Raw genomic sequence first — 20,279 nt, 5'->3', positions numbered from 1 at the left:
GTGGATCATTACAGGTATTACCAAGCTTGAATTTAACAAGGTGGACCTCGTTGTGGGCCAAGGAGGTAAATTCTAAAGAGTTGCCCCCAAAATCCATTCCATGCACTACCTGCCCACACATCCTGAACAGATCCTCCCTCTCTGCACACCACCTCCCCACCCCCACCCGCCACAGAGACTCTTAACCAAAGGAGCCCCCACAGGGTGTTAGGTTAGGTGGGGTTACTGGGTTAAGGCTATAGGACGGGGGCATCACACTAGATAGGGTACCCTTTCAGAGGGTCGTGCAAACCCAATGGGCTGAATGGCCTCCTTCTGCACTGTAGTGATTCTATTACACCCTTAAATAGGAAGATCCGGAGAATCACGGAGAATCCAGTTCCATGCATGGAATCGGTACCAGCGCCGGATTCTCGATTTCCGGCTCCCGAAAAGCAGCGTACTCCCCAAGTATCACCCTGTGTGCATGGGCGGCCTCTGATCCGAAAGTGCGGGGAACCTATCTGCAGCTGGATCTGCGAGATTCACGACAGCTCCCTACTAGCCTTCTGCAGGGCTGTGAATATGTGACCTTTTGACGCCAGTTTGTCTGGCGTAAAAGGCCAGTTTTCACGACGGCATGGGGAATCCAGCCTATAGTGTTGAATTCTGGTTGCTACACTACCAGAAGGATGTGAAGACTTTGGAGAGGGTACAGAAGAAGTTTACCAGGATAAAGCCTGGTATGGAGGGCATTAGCTATGAGGAGAGGTTAGAGAAACTTGGTTTGTTCTCACTGGAACGACGGAGGTTGAGGGATGACCTGATAGATCTACAAAATTATGAGGGGCATGGACAGAGTGGATAGTCAGAAGCTTTTTCTCAGGGTGGAAGAGTCAATTTCTAGGGGACATAGGTTTAAGGTGCAAGGGGCAAAGTTGAGAGCAGATGTGCGAGGGAAGATTTTTCCACAGAGGGTAGTGGGTGCCGGAACTTGCTGCCGGAGGAGGTGGTGTAAGCAAGTACAATGGTGGCGTTTAAGGGCTTCTTGACAAATACATGAATAGGATGGGAATAGAGGGATATAATCTCCAGATGTGTAGAAGGTTTTGGGTTAGAAGGGCAGCATGGTCGATGCAGGCTTGGAATGCCGAAGGGCCTGTTCCTTTCTTTGATCTTTGAATGGACATCGTAGTGCTTCCAAATGAGTGTCATTTTTTCACTGCCCTATCTGCACCTCTCTAGCTTCCAGACAGGGGTCTCTTTTCTGGACGGGGGGTGCCTTTAATTAGGGGGCTCCTGTGGGGCAGGGGGGTCATTTAGTTAGGGGTCTCTGGGGGGTTTCTTTAGTTAGGTGGTCTTTGGAGGAGTCCCTATGGGGGTCACTCTCTTTAGGGGGTCCCTGTGGGGGGTCTCCCTATTTAGGGGGTCCCTGTGGGGGTATCTCCCTATTTAGGGGTCCTTGTGGGGGGGGGGTCTCCCTATTTCTAATGTATAATAATATATTATAATCTTTATCGTCACAAGTTACTGTGAAAAGCCCCAAGTTGCCACATTCCGGCACCTGTTCGGGTGCAGAGGGAAAATTCGGAATGTACAAATTACCTAACAAGCACGTCGTTCGGGACTCATGGGAGGAAATCGGATCACCCGGAGGAAACCCATGCAGACACAAGGAGAACATGCAGACTCCGCACAAACAGTGACCCAAGCCAGGAATCGAACCTTGGACCCTGGCGCTGTAAAGCAACAGTGCTAACGACTGCTACTGTGCCACCCATATGAATGGCAGAGCAGGTTCGAAGGGCTGAATGGCCTCCTGCTGCTTCTATTTTCTATGTTTCTTCCACTGTCCATGTTATTGCACTGTTTATCTGACAACCACTCTTGGATAAACTTTAGTTTCCTCCAATTAGACATTTGGAGAAGGTGAAAGCCATCATTTGCAGCCTGGCCTCAAACTCCATACCCTTACGATCAATAGGCCAAATCATAGGAGTCATAGAATCCCTACGTGCAGAAGGAGATCATTCAGCCCTTCGAGTCTGCACCGACCCTCCAAAAGAGCACCCCACCTAAGCCCCCATCCTACCCCCGTAACCCCAACTAACATTTTTGGACGCTCAGGGCAAACAACCTAACCTGCAACTCTTTGGACCGTGGGAGGAAACCAGAGCACCTGGAGAAAACACTCCATTCAGATACGGATAGAATGTGCAGACTCCACAAAGACGGTTACCCAAGGTTGGAATTGAATCCAGGACCCTGGCGCTGTGAGGCAGCAGTGCTAACTACTGTGCCACCATGTCGCCCCCAAATGTGATGGAAATCTACCTCTTTGCTCAAACCTTTGATCTCCCTCCCACTATCTCTTTATTTTTCTGGCCACAGCCCTCTCCGCAAAGCATTTTGGGATTTTTTATGTCATAGTTTCTATAAAGGTGCAAATTGTTGTTGTTCCTGGGGTGAGGATGGCACCAACAAGTATTTATTGTCCTGTGCTTAGTTTCCTCGGAGTCATTAACTGTCATTCACATGATAGGATTTGGTGAGGGCGTGGGGCATGAGAAATCAAACTGAGGCATGTTGCTTGTCTCCTGAATGAGCTATCTGCTAATTCATGGCAATAGCCAATCAAGGCAGTTGTAAGGGCAATTGTCATTTAATGGTGTGCAAGGATGGCCCAAGGTGCACTGAGTTAGGAACACAGCAATAATTTCATTAAACAGATGCTCCCTCTAGTAACCCAGTAATAAATATATCTGGCTGATGGGGGTTAAGATTCAAATTTAGGGGTAAATTTTCCACCTTCCCAGCCACTGGCAGCGGGATTCTCCGTTCCCACCGCCAGCCAATGGAATTTCCCATGGTGGCCACCCCACTCCACTGGGAAACCCGCGGGGGAGGGGGTTGCGCCCAACTAGCAAACGGAGAATCCTGCTGGTGGAGAATTCGCCCCTTAGTCTTTCTAAATGGAAGTACAATTGTTTAATAGACAATCCTTAGTTTTACATTTTGACTTAAATTAACAAATAGTAACAATGAAGGTATAATTTCAATCATAAGAAAATCAAGTACCTTCATGGGGAAGGATACATGTTGTTTGGAATGAATTATCTTTAGTCGTAAATGTTCACTTTATTATTATTTTTAAAATTTAGTCTACCCAATTCATTTTTTCCAATTAACGGGCAATTTACCATGGCCAATCCACCTAACCAGCACATCTTTGGGTTGTGGGGGCGAATTTTCCCTTTATTATTAAATGCTTTCCAAGTATCAGTTAACAGTACCGCAAATATATTTCTGGAAGTCACAGTGGTAGAAAATATTTTTTCCTGTTGTCTCTGAATTTGACAGCGATCTAAGTCAAGAATGTTGCTAACATTGGAGGTCATTTGCAAGTTTGAAATTGTGAGCCCAAAGTGGTCTATGTAATTTTACCATTTTAAAAAGTAACTTTGAACTTCTGAAAGTACACAACGCTGATTACATTCTTTAGCCTCCAGCTACAAGGAACATCTGGATTGTGAACACAAGACTTGAAAGTTTATAGGTGAATTCACAGTCTCTATTTGACCAAGTGGCTCATCGAGCTTGTCTCCTCTGGTGTAGTTCTTCATTGATTTAACATTGGTGATTAGTAGTCTGGTATGTTAGTTAAAGGTATATTTTCTCCATGAAGTAAGCAACGCACAATTTTTTGTGTCTTTCTATGCATCCACACTCTGCCCTTTTTTAAGTATTCAATACTTTATAATATATGCTCATCTCCCAATCTTGCATGATAGTCCATATTAAGGTGTTACAAATCACTTTATTTTGCAACGAGTATAGCAACAACCATGCTTGTAACATTCAGCTTCATAATTGCAACTTATTGGGTTCTCTTACTAATTAAAATTATTGTTTGTCATTATGGACAATAGTCATCTACATAAGCAGACATTTGTTTAAATGATAGAAAAAAGCAATCTTGTAAATAGTTTGATGCATCACAGATCATATTAATAAATCTAACTGTGTGTGTGTATATATACAAACTATAATATAAATGAAGTATGGTGCATTTCAGTATTGTCATATTTCCATGATAAACTATTACCGCGATTCTCCAGAAAGATTTCTAAGTGTGGTAGTGAGCGGGAATTGCCGCGAGAGTCCCGGCGCCCGGCCCAATGAGGCCGGCAACGCTATTCAATATTAATTGGTCCACTTAATGAGGCCTCAAAGGCTTCTCGCCACAAATGAAGGCTCACCAGTTGATTAGCCATGCCCTGGAGATGACCGGTGTGGCCGAGGACAGGGCGATCACCAACGCGGAGGCTGGTGGGCACCCCAGAGGTGAGGAACCACTGTGCTCCACCCGGAGGACCTGTCAATCGTGAGTTGTTATTGCCTTACTGACTGACCCATCCCTCCCACTGACTACTATATCCATTCTGTCACAGGTAATCCAGCCGAAGGGAATGGCCCCTCCCGACTGGCACCCTCTCCAGTCTCCCAGGTGACCACCTCAGAGGAGAGCTCTGAGGATGCCACGGTAATGCCGAGCCTGAGGAAGAGAATTTCCCGCAGCTGATGGAGACATTAGGAGCAGCCGGGTCATTCACAGGGCGATGTCAACGTCACTTCAGCAGATCCCTAGCAGCTGGAAGACTCTGGAGGCTACGGGCGTTGGAAATGTCGCTGGCAATGCATGGCACTGACGCCAACACTACTAGGGTATCAACCACAGCGGAAAGCCTGATGCACGACGTCGGCACCATTCGTGAAGGTGTCCAAGGTGTCGCGCTGTTGGTCACGGCCATGGGTGAGGGTCTCGACAAAATGTCCACCTCGTTGGAGAATGTTATCCAGTATCAGGCTGGCCTTGATGAGGTGCTGCAAGCCCCTCTCAGATGGGCTTGGTCAAGGCACTGCGGAGCATGTCCAAGTCACTGAGGAGTATCACCGAGGTGCGGACCATGGGGAACCGCCAGGGCTGGCAGAGACAGATGATGCACGGGCAGCCAGGCTTCCAAGCAGCTTCCCCTCTGTCCCAAGGTGAACCTCAGGATCCTATGGGCACCGCCCAGGAGGAGGGGTGCTGAGTGCCCACCGAGACCTGTCCCATGGAGTAGGGATCCAGGGCATCAGCTCCTCCAAGTTCCACCCATCTGATGAGGCCATGTCTCGCAACCAGCACATGGGACAGGTCGGCACGACTGTGCATGTGACGTCAACAAGTGAGCCAGTGCCCTCTGCCCCAGAGGACGCTCGCCGGGACATCAAAGGCCACAGGACGAGGTAAGCAGCTGGCTGCCTCCACCTCAGATATGTATCCTGGGGACACCTCTAGACATGTGGTAGCGCAAGGAAGGAGTACATCGAGGATCACTGAGGGAGGGGGGAACAGGGTGGGGGCGTCAGCAGCATAGGGAGAGTGGGGAATTGGAGAGTAGAGCACAAACAGTAAGATGTCTCTGTCACTTTCCTCCGCAATGCGGGCTGACCTGCGAACCCTTGGCTCATCTCTCCAAGCATGCCCCGCCCCTCCCCAGGCACACTGCGTGCAGGTGATGGGTGTGAGCGAGCACTCAGCAGACCGGCAGGAGTCAGACTATGGCATAGATTGAGGAGCATTAACACTCAGCTCTCTGCAGGTTACCATCACCATCCTGCCCTCGATAGTGACCTGCTGACAATGCCGACAGTCCCAGCATCCTGGAGTGATGTGACACATACCCCGGGAGGGTGGGAAATGGGAGTGGGGGGTGATGGACCAGGCCACGTCCAAAGTGAATCAGGTGAGTATGAGGGCCTCTCTGGCCCTCTGGGCTTGCTGCTGCCGCCTGTCCTGCGGCCTCCGCCTGGACCTGAGGTTCCTCCCCGGCCTCATCCTCCAGCCCCTGCTGTTCCGTCGCCACCTCATCGTCATCCTCCTCCTCGGAGGTGGCCACATGGAACATCACCAACCTCCAGCTTGTCGCACCACTGTTGTGCGAGCTTGTGAAGGGCATAGCAGACCACCACAAAGCAGGTTACCCTCCAGGCGGTGTACTGGAGTGCACCTCCGGAGCAGTAAAGACATCAGAACTGCATCTTGAACAGTCCAATGCACCCCTCAATCACAGCCCGCGTGGCTGCAAGGGCCTCGCGGTACCAAGTCTCCGCTTCGGTCACCGGCCTCCGTACTGGTATCATTAACCAGGTCCTCAGCGGGTATCCCTTATCCCCCCAAGAGCCAAACAGCATTCCTGGGGTGGTACTCAAAGAGGCAGGGGATGACCGACTGCCCCAGGATGTAACTGTTCCACGTACATTATCTTCATCTGATGGTCGCACACGAGTTTTATGTTCAGGGAGTGGATCTCCTTTCAGTTAACGTAGGGCACCCCAAGGTGGCCCGGCGAGTGCAGGGTGACATGCATGGCATCTATTACTCCCTGGACCTGGGACGGAGAAACACGCCGCCCAGGCATCTTGCTGAGGTGGTCCATGTTAAAGTTGATGTAGTTTTCCGCCCAGACATGCCAGCCATCCGTGACCTGTTGGATGAACTTGTGGGCTGTGGCCTGCGAGATACTACACAAATTCCCACTCGAGCCCTGGAATGATCCCAAGGCGTAAACGTTCAGGGCCCCGGTGACCTTGACAGCCACCGGGAGCAGCTGTCGTCCTCCTCCGTGTAGTTCCAAGTCCGCGGTGACATTACACAGATGTTGCACTGTCTCCTTGTTGGAGCGGAGCCTCCTGCGGCACGCGCTGTCTGTCATCTGTTCAAATGACCAGCCTATCTACCCAGGGCCGTCGCGGGACTCCTCCTCCTTGGCCTGATGGGCAGCCAGGTCCTCAGGGTGTGGGGCAGATTCCGGCATGTGTGCCGGCGTCTCGAGCATCTGCAGACACTGTGCCGTCTCCAGCATCTGGCTGCGCGGACTGGCTAGCACCACTAGGACAAGTTCTGCATCCAATATCCCTGCCATAGCGTTCATTATATGTAAAGCATTGGGAGAGGGTGTTAGAATGACAAACGACAGTGGCTACCATCACGGGATCCTCCAATCCGCCATTGATTCTCCCCCCCCTCACCCACCCAAAATGCCCTGCCCACGCACTCACGCACACCCAGCCGCAGCGGGTACCCCCTCACCGGATCCCTGACCCTGTACCCCGGACACCCGCTCACAACCTGACCTGGCCCTGGTCGCCTCCCCGTGGCACTCACCCACCCTCCAGCCATGAATGTGTCCCCGGAGCTGTGTCCCATCCCCTGGATGTTCGGATGTTGACTGCTGCGTGTGTAGTGTTACCTCCTGTAGTGTTCAGGCACAGTGTCCAGGCATCACAGTGTGATTGGGATGCAAGGCAATGACTCCCACATGCTCCATGGCCCACTCACCCACAGGAATCCACTTGGGTTGTGTGAAGTGCTCACTTAACCACGATTGGCAATTTCCTATTACCAAAGCCTTCAGCCGCGCAGCCAGAGGCCTCGGCAGTTGGTGAGAGTTATGGGTGCTCGGTGGACCAGATGGGCAGGGACATGGGCTGCCCCTGGAATAGGTAAACACAATCCAGCAAGGTGATGCTGTGGGCGATTGCCACCCCAGCAACCGTCCCTTCCCATGGCGGCCCACCACTGCGGAGGTCCCACACTCACAGCCGAGCGTCCGTCCCTCCCTGCTGAGCACTGAGGTGGCAAGCCCAGTGCCCCCGGACTCTGCCTGTGAGCAAAGATGGCTACTCACCTCCTAATCTCCCCACAGAAGCCCTTCTGCCAGGTACACGTTTTTAAAAAGGAGTACTAATCGGTGCCAGCATGACCACTTGCTGCTGTGAGGCCAGTGAGTGATGGGAGGCCATTGGATTTGGGGTGGCTCCCGTTAATTGTATGGAACTAGGGCTTAAGTGGTGATAATTGTTTTCTCACTACGCTATGGAGAGATCCCGATTTCTCCTACGGGGGCGGGCTGGTTGCATCGCAAACTGTTTGGTGCCTGGTGCGGGTCTCGTTTTCTGCCTCTCCTGCTGTTCACCAACCTTGTTTCGCTTGAGCGAGGGCACAATGAGGCCGGAGAATCATGCCCTATATTTATTCAATTAAATCATTGCACTTTACCAAATAGAAATTAAGCACATTGTTGGGGCGGCACGGTAGCGCAGTGGTTAGCACTGCTGCCTCACGGCGCCGAGGACCCGGGTTCAATCCCGGTCCCAGGTGACTGTCCGTGTGGAGTTTGCACATTCTCCCCCTGTCTGCGTAGGTCTCACCCCCACAACCCAAAGATGTGCAGGGCAGCCATGCTAAATCGCCTCTTAATTGGGGAAAAAAAAGAATTGGATACTCCAAATGTATTTTTTTTTAATTAGGAAATATTCAGCTTCTATTGCCTCTTAATTGGGAAAAAAGAATTGGGTACTCTAAATTTGTTTTTTTTTTAAATAATTAAATACATTGTTAATGCCCTGAAGAGCTGCAATGCAATTGGAATTGAGGCCACAGAGAAATATACATTTACATTGGTCTTGACACATACCTGATTATAGAATTCCCAAAGCTGTCATCTATGGTGAGCTGCAGTCTGGCTTTTACAATAGAGGTAGAGATGAAATGCTAAAAAAAGACACACTAACGACCACCTTGAAATCTTGAAGTATTCGTCTCAGCATCTGGTAACACACAGCCACTGACTAACCAGCATGACAGCCTGAAATAATTGGAGTTTGTTCCCAATTACTCGGCTGGCAAAGCAAGCCATCTATCCATAATAAGAACAGAAACTGCTGGAAAAGCCATGCACTGTTACCTCATTTAGCTTTCAATGTGATACTTGTGGTCATGTTTTTGTGTGCTGCAGCAGGCTATTCGTCCATCAGTGCCAATTGACTCTCCTACCCAAACTTTTTAACATAACTTTTGCACTCAAGTGTGCTGAATGTACTCAAATGCAAATTTGGAGGCAGGAGGGAGGAGATTTTCTAAATGTTCTAATTTGGAATAAATTTTGCATCAAATTTGAAAGTACGCTGAAAGCTATTTGATTATATAGTACATTCAAAGCTACCTAACGTGCTCAGAGCTATCCCAGCATGCTATCTGCACCATGCTCAAAGCTATCCACAGCATGCTCAAAGCAATCCAGCATGTTCAAAGATATCAAATACGCTCACCAATTGCATTGAAAAATACAAGGAAATTAACTAATTATTTTTCATTTAGCCCTCAAAGTTCCGCTATATAGTGAATCGTTAAGAACAGCACCTGATCCCCAGCAGTTTTTAATACATTTTAGTCACGGGATCTGCTTCTTTGCATCCACCCACCCAAACCCCTGCACACTTTGCCCTGCTGCTCCTCCTCCTCCTCCACTACCCCCTGCCCCTCCATCCCCACCATTTCTCAGGGTCCAAACTCTCCCCCAACTCCACCTCTGGTATCAGAGTCTAAACTTTCCCACCTCTCTCCTTCACCCCAGTCTCTGCTCTCCCCCTCCAGCCACCAAAGCCTTCTCCTCCAACCGACCCATATGCAAACTCACTACCGCAGCCCACCCTCCCTCTGGAAAAAGCTTCCCCTCTCCCTCCAGCCTCCAACTCTCCCTTTTTATCCCACCCATGTCCAATTTCTTCCCCATCCCTCCAGCCTCCAAACTCTACACCCCAGAGATAGATTTACAGTTCATGGGGCCCTGTGCTCACCTTCATTTTTGCTTCCCTCTCCCCTCCGGCCCCTCCTTTGATCTGAATGCTGAAACCCACCCCTCAAACACACTCTCTCTTCCACCCCACCCCTGATTATTGAGGCTACTATTGTTTTGTTATGCTCTTGACGTAGCATAAGCTGCTTCCTTGGTGGGTACTCTGACAAAGGAAGATTCAGACTTGGAGATAGCTTTCACATTTTAATTTAAACTATTAACAATTCTGCTACTTGGATTCGACTCTCCCGTTAATCCTGCTAGAGCTACTCAGAATGACGAACCAGTCTGCTACAATCCTCGTGGTGGGTGTGATGTGTTTCAAATCAACCCTGTGTACACACTGAGGGCGGAATTCCCCGCTCCTCACGCCGGGTGGGAGAATCGCGGGAGGTCCGCTCTCGCACCTCCCGCGATTCTCCCAGCCCCCCCCCCCCAAAATGGCACGTCGCGTTTTGCAACATGCCGCTCGGAGAATCTCCACTCGCCGTTTTTCACGGCGGCCCGCAATTCTCCGACCCGGATGGGCCGAGCGGCCTGCCGTTCGCGACCGTTTCACGACGGCGGCAACCACACCTGGTCGCTGCCGTCGTGAACACGGCGTGAGATGCCCGTTTGGGGCTTGTGGGGGGCCTAGAGGGGACTGAGCACCACGACCGTGCTCGGGAGGGGACAGGGCCGCGATCGGTGCCCACCGATCGTCGGACCGGCGTCTCAATGGGACGCACTCTTTCACCTCCGCCGCTTCGCAAGATCAAGCCGCTACGTCTTGCGGGGCGGCGGAGGGGAAGACAGCAACCGCGCATGCACGGGTTGGAGCCGGCCAACTTGCGTATGCCGGCTGACGTCATTAGGCACGACGGCCGCGTCATTCTCGGCGTGCCGGGCCTTGACACCAGCAAAAAGGCCCCGCAGCTGGGTTTCCCAGCACGGCCCTCCTAGCCCCCCGGCGGGGGAGAATAGGGGACCAGGAGAGCCCTCCGACACCGTCATGAACCTCTCCGGGTTTCACAACGGCGTCGGGCCTTTGGGAGAATTCCACCCTGAGTGTCTCCACTGGAAAGAGGAAGATCATGTGTGCTGTATCCTTTTATATGGGTTGGTGTAATGCCCTCCTGTGGTAGTGTCACCTGTGTGTGTGTCATGAATGCCCATTGGTCGTGTCCTATCTTACTGACCTATTGGTTGAATGTCTGTGTGTCATGTCTCCGTTGCTCCCCCTAGTGTCTAGCTAGTCTACGTGTACTTACATTTACCCCTTGTGTATTTACAGTGATGCATATCGCCACAACTATCTGACTATTTGTGTAAATTACTTTATTTTTCTTTTTTACAATTTATGTCAAACAACCAACACACCCCAATCTCCATTTTGAAATATTTCTCTGTACCTGAAAATTGAATCCATTCTTACGGCAGCACCAGGTTGTCTGCAGCAATAATTTTCTCAACCAAATAAAATATGATGATACAATGACTCTTGATATGAATTGAGGAGTTGTTATGGCATGAAATGTTGACATCAGAAACAGTGGCAGGAATTGACTCCATCAGTGTCATATCTGCAATTTTAAAAAGAGGAGAATGCGAAATAGGACTATGTGAATTGTTCTTTCTGAGTGCTGTGCAGTGGCAATGATATGCCAAATCCCTTGCACTGTGTTGTGAAATTCTATGGTTTCCATATGGAAATCAGGTATCATTACTGATTAAATCCATTACTTTCTAATATGTTGACTATGGAAGGAAATTCACCCACAACTATCTTTTCCCTGCTATGTTATCTATTGAAGAAGGTAACACACCCTAATATCTGACCAGTTACCATTGTTTCATAATATACGTAACTAATTTTAGGTATTGTGATTATGCTTCAATATGATAAATTAAGTAATTGATGAAATCTCTGGGGTCGAAAGAAATCTCTATATTCTCAGAGAATTTGGCTTTACATGAGCAAAGTCGTGATCCTTGTAAAATACTTATTGATTCAGAAGCCTAAAGACGTCGTACCTCTGGTGCTGGGATTCTATAATAGAGGCCATTGCATTGATTCACTCACTCCTTCTTCCGATAACACATTAATTGAAAAGAACATAAGAACTAGGAGCAGGAGTAGGCCATCTGGCCCTTCGAGCCTGCTCTGCCATTCAATGAGATCATGGTTGATCTTTTGTGGACTTAGCTCCACTTTCCCGCCTGAACACCATAACCCTTTACTCCTTTATTCTTCAAAAAACTATCTATCTTTATCTTGAAAACATTTAATGAAGGAGCCTCAACTGCTTCACTGGGCAGGGAATTCCTTTGGGTGAAGAAGTTCCTCCTAAACTCAGTCCTAAATCTACATCCCCTTATTTTGAGGCTATGCCCCCTAGTTCTGCTTTCATCCGCCAGTGGAAACAACCTCCCCGCATCTATGCTATCTATTCCCTTCATAATTTTATATGTTAAAAAGCAGAATACATTGTTCTTTCTGAGGGAATTCTGGTTTAAAATGGACCTAGCTGGCCTTGCCTCAGAGCGAGGCTGAGGAATTTACCTGCAGAATGTGCTTCTCTCTCCCAGCGAGCTGGTAGGACATTCCTGAGTACTCCTACTTCAGTGGTGACTGCCCCTTGAACTCTTCCAGTAGCCAATTGCATTACAATGCCAGGTGGCATCTCCCTGGATGGAGACAACTGTCAGGATTTGCTCATTCTTCAGGAAGGTTCCCGGCTGGGTCACTGTCTGTGCGGAGTCTGCACGTCCTCCCCGTGTGTGCGTGGGTTTCCTCCGGGTGCTCCGGTTTCCTCCCACAGTCCAATGATGTGCGGGTTAGGTGGATTGGCCATGCTAAATTGCCCGTAGTGTCCTAAAAAGTAAGGTTAAGGGGTTACGGGTATATGGTGGATATGTGAGTTTGAGTAGGGTGATCATTGCTCGGCACAACATCGAGGGCCGAAGGGCCTGTTCTGTGCTGTACAGTTCTAAAAGCCAGGATATACAGACAATTCTAGTGCAGACACGCACACACACACTCTTTCTCTCTCAATCCCACACAATCAGTGTTTTCCTACTGGGGAAGTGGAGGAATGGGGTAGAGGGAGGGTGGGGTGGGGGTTCAGGTGGACGGGACGAGTGAGGGAGGGGGAGAGGGTTTGGAGAAGTGAGGGAGGGGGTATGGGGTAGGGGGATAACGGCTGCCACTGATAAATGGTTGCACCTGAGATTCCATTCCCGCCATGAAATAGCCACACAGATTTCTCAAATTTGAACTCCCGAACGCTGGCTTCCAACTGCTGCTGGGAGTTTTGAGGTCCGCAGCCAGCATAACCAGTAATCCATTGCAGACACCCAGCCAAGCATTTTTCCCACTTCTGGGTTGCAACACAGTGTTAAGTAAGGGTCAGAAGCCTGCACTGTCTGATTTTCCTGAATCTTAGTAGTACAGTGGTTAGCACAGTTGTTTCACAGCTCCAGGGTTCCAGGTTTGATTTCCGACTTGGGTCACTGTCTGTGCGGAATCTGCACATTTTCCCCTTGTCTCCTTGGGTTTCCTCCGGGTGCTCCGATTTCCTCCCACAGTCTAAAATTCTGCAGGTTAGGTGGATTGGCCATGATAAATTGCCCTTAGTATCCAAAAAGATTTGGTGGGGTTACTGGGTTATGGGGATAGAGTGGAGGTGTGGGCTTGGGTGCGGTGCTCTTTCCAAGGGCGATCTGGCCCCGGGGGGTGCCCCCACGGTGGCCTGGCCCGTGATCGGGGTCCACCGATTGGCGGATGGGCCTGTGGCGTGGGGGCACTCTTTTCCTTCCGCCTTCGCCATGGTCTTCACCATGGCGGAGGCTGAAGTGACCCCCTCCCCTGCGCATGCGGCGGTATGACGTCAGCAGCCGCTGATGCTCTGGCACATGCGCGGACATACGGCAGCCGGCGAAGTTCTTTCGGCCCCGGCTGGCGTGGCGCCAAAGGCCGTCCACGCCAGCACGGGCCTAGCCCCTCAATGTGAGGGCTTGGCCCCTAAAGGTGCGGAGACTTCCACACCTTTGGGGCAGCCCAACGCCGGAGTGGTTCACGCCACCCCAACATGCCGGGACCACCTGCCCCGCCGGATAGGGGATAATCCCGGCCCACCTCTTTAATCAAGCTTTAAATCAAATGACCTAATACTGCCTTATGTTGGTTCACCCCACCTAAAAGGTGTGACTTTTGAAAATTTGGTACTATCTGTCAAATAATGGCTGAATGATTGCTTTAAGTGCAATTGATATCAAATAGTGGCTGAAGAAAATTGCTCTGGGGTGGGGGGGGGATTGGGGGAAAGTCGAAGAATATTGCTTAGGTATAAGCAGATTAGGTATAAGAATATTGCTTGGCGCGGTGAGCATTTTTTGGCAGGTTAGTGATGGGGAAGAAAATTGCTTTGGGAGGAGGGAGGTAGTGAACATGGTGAGCGACGGGGAAGGTTGTGCTGCAGAAGCTATAAGTTAAAAAGAAAAACATAAAAATGCCTCCTCCAAACAGAGTCTGCATTTTCTGAGGTTAGCTCAGTTTTATGGGGTGGTATTCTCCCCTACATGGCGGGGCGGGGGGTCCCGGCTTGGCGGAGTGGCTCCAACTACTCCAGCGTCGGGCCTCCCCAAAGATGCGGAATTCTCCGCATCTTTAGGGGCTAGGCCCGAGACAGAGTGGCTCCCGCTCCGCCGACTGGCGCCAATGGCCTTTGGCACCTCGCCGACCGATGTCGGGGCTCGCCGAAAGGCCTTCGCCGGTCAGCTTGAGTCCGCGCATGCGCCAGAGCGTCAGAGGCCGCTGACATCACCACCGGCGAATGCGCGATGGAGGGGTCTCTTCCGCCTCCGCCATGGTGGAGGCCGTGGCGGCGGCGGAAGAAAAAGAGTGCCCCCACGGCACAGGCCCGCCCACCAATTGGTGGGCCCCGATCGCAGGCCAGGCCGCCGTGGGGGTACCCCCCGGGGTCCGATCGCCCCGCGCCCCCCCAGGACCCCAGGGCCCGCTCGCGCTGCCTGCTCCCACCGGCACAGTGGTTGTTTAAACCACGTCAGCGGGAGAGGCTTGACAGTGGCAGGACTTCGGCCCATCGCGGGCCGGAGAATCGGCGCGGGGGGCCCACCGATTGGCGCGTGGGGCCCACTGACCGGCGGGTTGCGATTCCCGCTCTCGCCGATTCCCAGGTGGCCGAGAATTCCGGCCACGGTGGGAGCGGGATTTACGAAGGCCCCGGGCGATTCCCCGACTCTGCGGGGGGGGTTGGAGAATTCCGTCCATGATGTTTGAAGCTATAGAGATTCCGAATTATTGAAAATAAACTCATTGATCAGTTTTGGTGTCTGAATGCTTATTTGATGCTGCTAATCACAATTGTTTGGTTTGGAGCAATTGATGACATCAATGGCTGTTGCAGTAATACCACGTTAAATGATAGCTTAACTGATCTATGCTGAGTGCATTTGATGTCAAATAGTGACCGAATGATTGCTATGAGTGTAATTGATATCAAATAGTGGCTCGTAGCTAATACCACGGTAGCACAGTGGTTAGCATTGTTGCTTCACAGCGCCAGGGACCCGGGTTCAATTCCCAGCTTGGGTCACTATCTGTGCAGAGTCTGCACGTTCTCCCCATGTCTCCGTGCGTTTCCTCCGGGTGCTCCGGTTTCCTCCCACAAGTCCCGAAAGACATGCTTGTTAGGTAATTGTACATTCTGAATTCTTCCTCTGGGTACCCAAACAGGCACCGGAGTGTGGCGACTTGGGAATTTTCACAGTAACTTCATTGCAGTGTTAAAGTAAGCCTACCTGAGGGCCACATGGTGGCCTAGTGATTAGCACAGCTGCCTCACGGCGCTGAGGTCCCAGGTTCGATCCCGGCTCTGAGTCACTGTCCGTGTGGAGTTTGCACATTCTCCCCGTGTCTGCGTGGGTTCCGCCCCCACAACCGAAAGATGTGCAGGCTAGGTGGATTGGCCATGCTAAATTGCCCCTTAATTGGAAAAAATAATTGGGTAATCTAAATTTATTTTAAAAAAGTAAGCCTACCTGTGAAACTAATAAAAATATTATTATTTAAATGCAATTGATGTTAAATTATTACTTTTGAGCACAATAGGAATCAAATGAGTGCAAATGAACCCTGTTGAATGCAAATGATGTTAAGTTTTCCAGTAGAGCTGTTAATTCAACAGTGGACTTCATCAAATGCATGAAAAAGCTAAAGGAACAATTGAGCCTTCAGCTTAAAGAAGTAATGGCCTCTTTAGGGATCCTTTCTGTACCATATTTTATAATGATTGCTGTTAGAATTTTCAGTAACAATACTAGAGATTATTATCCTCACAATTTAAGAGATCCAGTTATTTTTCAATCAAAGTCAATGGTTCAATTTCTATCTCCTAATTTATTTCCTTTATTATTACTCTGCAGATCGTGCCCAGTGAGCTCTGTATCATCAATAATCCATAATCAAGCTGAGGAGGAACAATCACTGAAAACCTTACCCAACACTGTTGAGCCAGATGACCTCTTTGATAATATTTAAACTTTCATTTATATGTTTAAAAAGTATGATATGCATGGAGAACAATAAAAACGTGCATAGTGTATCTTGTAATGCTATCATTCAATGAAATACAATTAGTGATGTAAGAATTTTTATTATAGAAACCACATGCACAAATCTACATGTGTAACTTTAGTCACGGGTAACATCTGTTTAACGCGGTTACCTTTAACACTTAGATTGTTTAACAATGTAATCTCTTGTTGATGCTTGACAGTGCTTTCAGTTCTCCTGCAATATTGCCCTCATGAGTGCACTTTCTTCTTTTCCTGTACCCATATAGAAGGGGAAGGAACATTTTGAAATCAGGAAAATCCATGCATCTCAAACCTTTCTACTGTGTTCTATATGATTTTTTAACTGCGCCTTTTAAGAATATTCTCTTCATATTGTAGTTAGTTGCAGTACCACTGCATGTTCCCCAAATACAAGTGAAAATGAGTTGGATACAATTAAAAGAAAAAGCCCTGGATTTTTGCTGAATTGGGATAACTTGGGATCTCTTTAAAAATGATGGGCATATTCTGATTCCATCCCATTATCACTATTGAGTTCATTCGTTCTAAACACTATATACTGGGTCAATGAGCATGGAAATAGCTTGGCATGGGGGTGAGGGAAGGACCATGGTTTGCCATAGGGCGCATGAGGGTTCCTGGGGAGTGGGTGGGGAGGGCATAGTTTGACATGGAGGAATGAGATGGTATGGATGAGATGTGAGGGATGAGGACTGGTTTTCTGCTTTTATTTTAACTAAGATGAAGTCTTACAGCATTGAAGCGGGCCTTTAATCAGTGGCTCTGCACCTGGCCACCTCAAACTCTCAATATCCCAATGTTGACATTTAGAGGATATCCAGGTCGCTGTAATTCCTAACAAAACACTGTCAGTAATGTCAGGAAGCAACAAATTATGCAAGAATAGAAATGGCTGTTGCTAATGCAGTAAAAATACACTTGCTTTTGTAACTTTTTGTCTGGTATTTTGGCGGGGAAATTAAATCACTCAAAATAAATAATAATGTCTGTAATAAATAGTGGAAATTTATGACAAACGTTTAAGCTTTCGTTCTTTAATATCACCAACAGTAATTTCTAGATGCACAAGATGGTGTATAGGTATTGGCTAATGTGCTCTTACAGGTCCCCATTTTATTGCTTTGCTAGCAGGATTTACCTGTAGGCCGGGCTGTCCAGTTTTCATGGCAGTCTAATTGATGTATAATAGAGATGCATCCTCTGTTTCAATCTCATGGCGGCAGAACTATGATCAGGAATACATAGTTATGTTCACAACTTGCATTATATGACAGGAGGACATAACAAAGAGACTCAAGTAATAGACCAAAGTGATCATGTTATATAGGAACAAAGCTTTTGTCTCCCCCATTCTGAAATATAACTCACTACAGTTATTGTAATTTTACCATGCTATTAGGTAGAAGAGCACTATTCTTTGTTAAGTTGAAGGTGGCCAGTGTTCTTGTAGTAGGTACTAAATGATGCTATGATAACTAAGAGTAGTAGCTGAGAGTCGTTGCTCATTTTACCACCATCATTTAGTCCTGAAATGTATTCTCAAAAAACCTTTTCTCATCCAAAGGACACAAATTACGGGAATTGAAGGATACAGCAGAGGATAGCATCTCTCTCATTTTTATAGTTGCATGAGTTACTCACTGAATTTGAATAATGATAAGTACTAATCTTTAAGCAGAGTATTTTATGCTCTATTAATAAAATTATTCATTTTGGACAGTGAATTCTCTACAAATCACATTTACCAAAGCAGTATTTTTGATTCAATTATGCCCATAAATAACTGAGAGTGAAAGGTTATCACTGAATGTGGACACCGATTACCTCATACACCTGTGAGCTATATGTTTTATGACATGGTCTGAACCCCTCAATTTACAAAATGCCATTTAAGGTGGCTTAATTGGATTTCCGGTAGAGGCCATGGTGTGAGTGGTCGCACAGAGGGCAGCTCCTGTTCGAAGGCATCGAAACTAGCTCTTTTTACTCAAAAACGGGAGATATTTTGACGGAAAAGTGTAGCTGAAGGTTGGAGGAGATGTTCCTCCCAGGTATGGTATGTCTGCTGGTTACCAAACCCGGTAAAAGGTGAAGACCTGGCCAAAGAGTTGGAAAAGCCCTGTGGTGCAGCAGTTATTGGAAGGCTGGCGGAGGGGGAAGGGCTGGTGCAGGTTGGAAAGCCTCAGATGGAACAGTTGATAGCTTTCATCAGGGAGGTGTTGCGGAGGAACAAACAAGTTTCATAAAGGGCAGGAAACTCTCCAGTAATAGAGGGCAATTGTTCAACATGATTATGACCCCCTCGACAGGACGGGTACTGGAGGAGTGGTGTCCATGGATGCGGAGAAGGCATTCGATCAAATGGAGTGGTGGTATCTGTTCGTAGTCCTGGGAAGGTTTGCCCCGGTGGCAAGCGTATGGACCAACGATATGAATTCTCAAAGTTTCGGGTTACACAGGGGAACGAGGCAGGGGTGCCCGCTGTTGTCGCTGCTATTTGCGCTAACAATAGAGCCCGTGGCAATGGCCCTTAGGGGGTCATCAGAGTGGCAAGAGATTAGGAGAGGGAGCAGGGAGCACTGTGTTTCACTTTATGCAGATGACCAGATAATGTATGTGTCGGACCAATTGGAGAGCACGGGGAGGATTATGGGCCTATTGGAGAGGTTTAGGGTTTTCTCAGGCTACAAGCTGCAAGTAAGGAAAAGTGAGGTGTTTCTGGTGTTGAATTGGGGTGGAGAGCCAGCTAAGGGGGGCTACCATTCAAGATAGCCAGACACAGGTTCAGATATTTGGGGATCCATGCTAAGACAGAGTGGACGACATTGCATAACTGGAACCTAACAAAAGGGGCAGCACAGTAGCATGGTGGTTAGCATAAATGCTTCACAGCTCCAGGGTCCCAGGTTCGATTCCCGGCTGGGTCACTGTCTGTGCGGAGTCTGCACGTCCTCCCCGTGTGTGCGTGGGTTTCCTCCGGGTGCTCCGGTTTCCTCCCACAGTCCACAGATGTGCGGGTTAGGTGGATTGGCCATGCTAAATTGCCCTTAGTGTCCTAAAAAATAAGGTTAATGGGGGGGGGGTTGTTGGGTTACTGGTATAGGATGGATACGTTGGCTTGTAGGGTGATCATTGCTCGGCACAACATCGAGGGCCGAAGGGCCTGTTCTGTGCTGTACTGTTCTATGTTCTAAAGCTGGTGGAGGAGATGAGGGAGAATTTTAAGAGGTGGGATATGCTGCACCTGACTCTGGCAGGGAAGGTCCAAGTGATGAAAATGAATGTCCTGCCAAGGTTCTTATTCATATTCCAGCCACTTCTGATTTTTGTGCCAAAGGCCTTTTTCCAGACGTTGGATACGATTATTTCAAAGTTTGTGTGGACATGGAAGGTGCCAAGGGTAAAGAGGACTCTGTTAAAGAGGCAGAAGGAGGGTTGGCGTTGCCTAACTTGTATTATTATTGGGCGACGAACATGGAGAAGGCAAGGCGCTGGTGGGAGGTAGAGGGGGCAGAACGGGTTAGGATAGAGGAAGAATCCTGTCGGATTCCAGCCTGAGGGTTATGGTGCCGTTGCCACTGGCACCAAGGAGATACATGGAGAGCCCAATTGTACAGTCCATGGTGAAGGTGTGGAACCAGATGAGGAGGCATTTTAGGATAGCGGGGATGTCGGTGTTAATGTCGTTGTGTGAAAACCACAGATTTGAACCAGGGAGGACAGATGGTATACACAAGAAATAGGGCTGGTAAGGGTGAGAGATTTGTACCTGTAAGAGAATTTTTCTGGCATCGAGGAGCTGAAGGAGAGGGTAATGAGTTTAGATATTTACAGGTAAGGGACTTTGCAAGAAAATTCTGAAAAGGGTTCCCCAAGCTGCCGAAGTATGCCCTGCCCCACTGGAGCGGTTGTTCCTCCCGGACGTGGAAGGGGAGGGCAGGATCGGAGACATATATGGATGCTTGGGTGATCAGGGGGTGAGCAGGTGGTGAAGATTAAAGCGGAGTTGGAGGGGGA

At 48.9% G+C, this 20,279-nt stretch overlaps 1 protein-coding gene across 3 annotated transcripts in view; it reads left to right on the top strand.

The window, feature by feature from the left end:
- Positions 1-17,271, top strand: part of xrcc4 (X-ray repair complementing defective repair in Chinese hamster cells 4) — a 581,072-nt gene extending 563,801 nt beyond the window's left edge. For all 3 annotated transcript variants that reach the window (XM_038805363.1, XM_038805362.1, XM_038805365.1), the window contains one exon: positions 16,089-17,271. In XM_038805363.1, the coding sequence (XP_038661291.1) occupies positions 16,089-16,203 (115 nt within the window). In that variant the 3' untranslated portion in view covers positions 16,204-17,271. The remainder of the gene's footprint in view (positions 1-16,088) is intronic.
- The last annotated feature ends 3,008 nt before the right edge of the window (positions 17,272-20,279 follow it).

This window comes from Scyliorhinus canicula, chromosome 8, assembly GCF_902713615.1.
Source record: "Scyliorhinus canicula chromosome 8, sScyCan1.1, whole genome shotgun sequence".
In the NCBI taxonomy this organism is placed as follows: Eukaryota; Metazoa; Chordata; class Chondrichthyes; order Carcharhiniformes; family Scyliorhinidae; genus Scyliorhinus; species Scyliorhinus canicula.
This window is presented reverse-complemented; position numbering and strand designations above follow the sequence as displayed.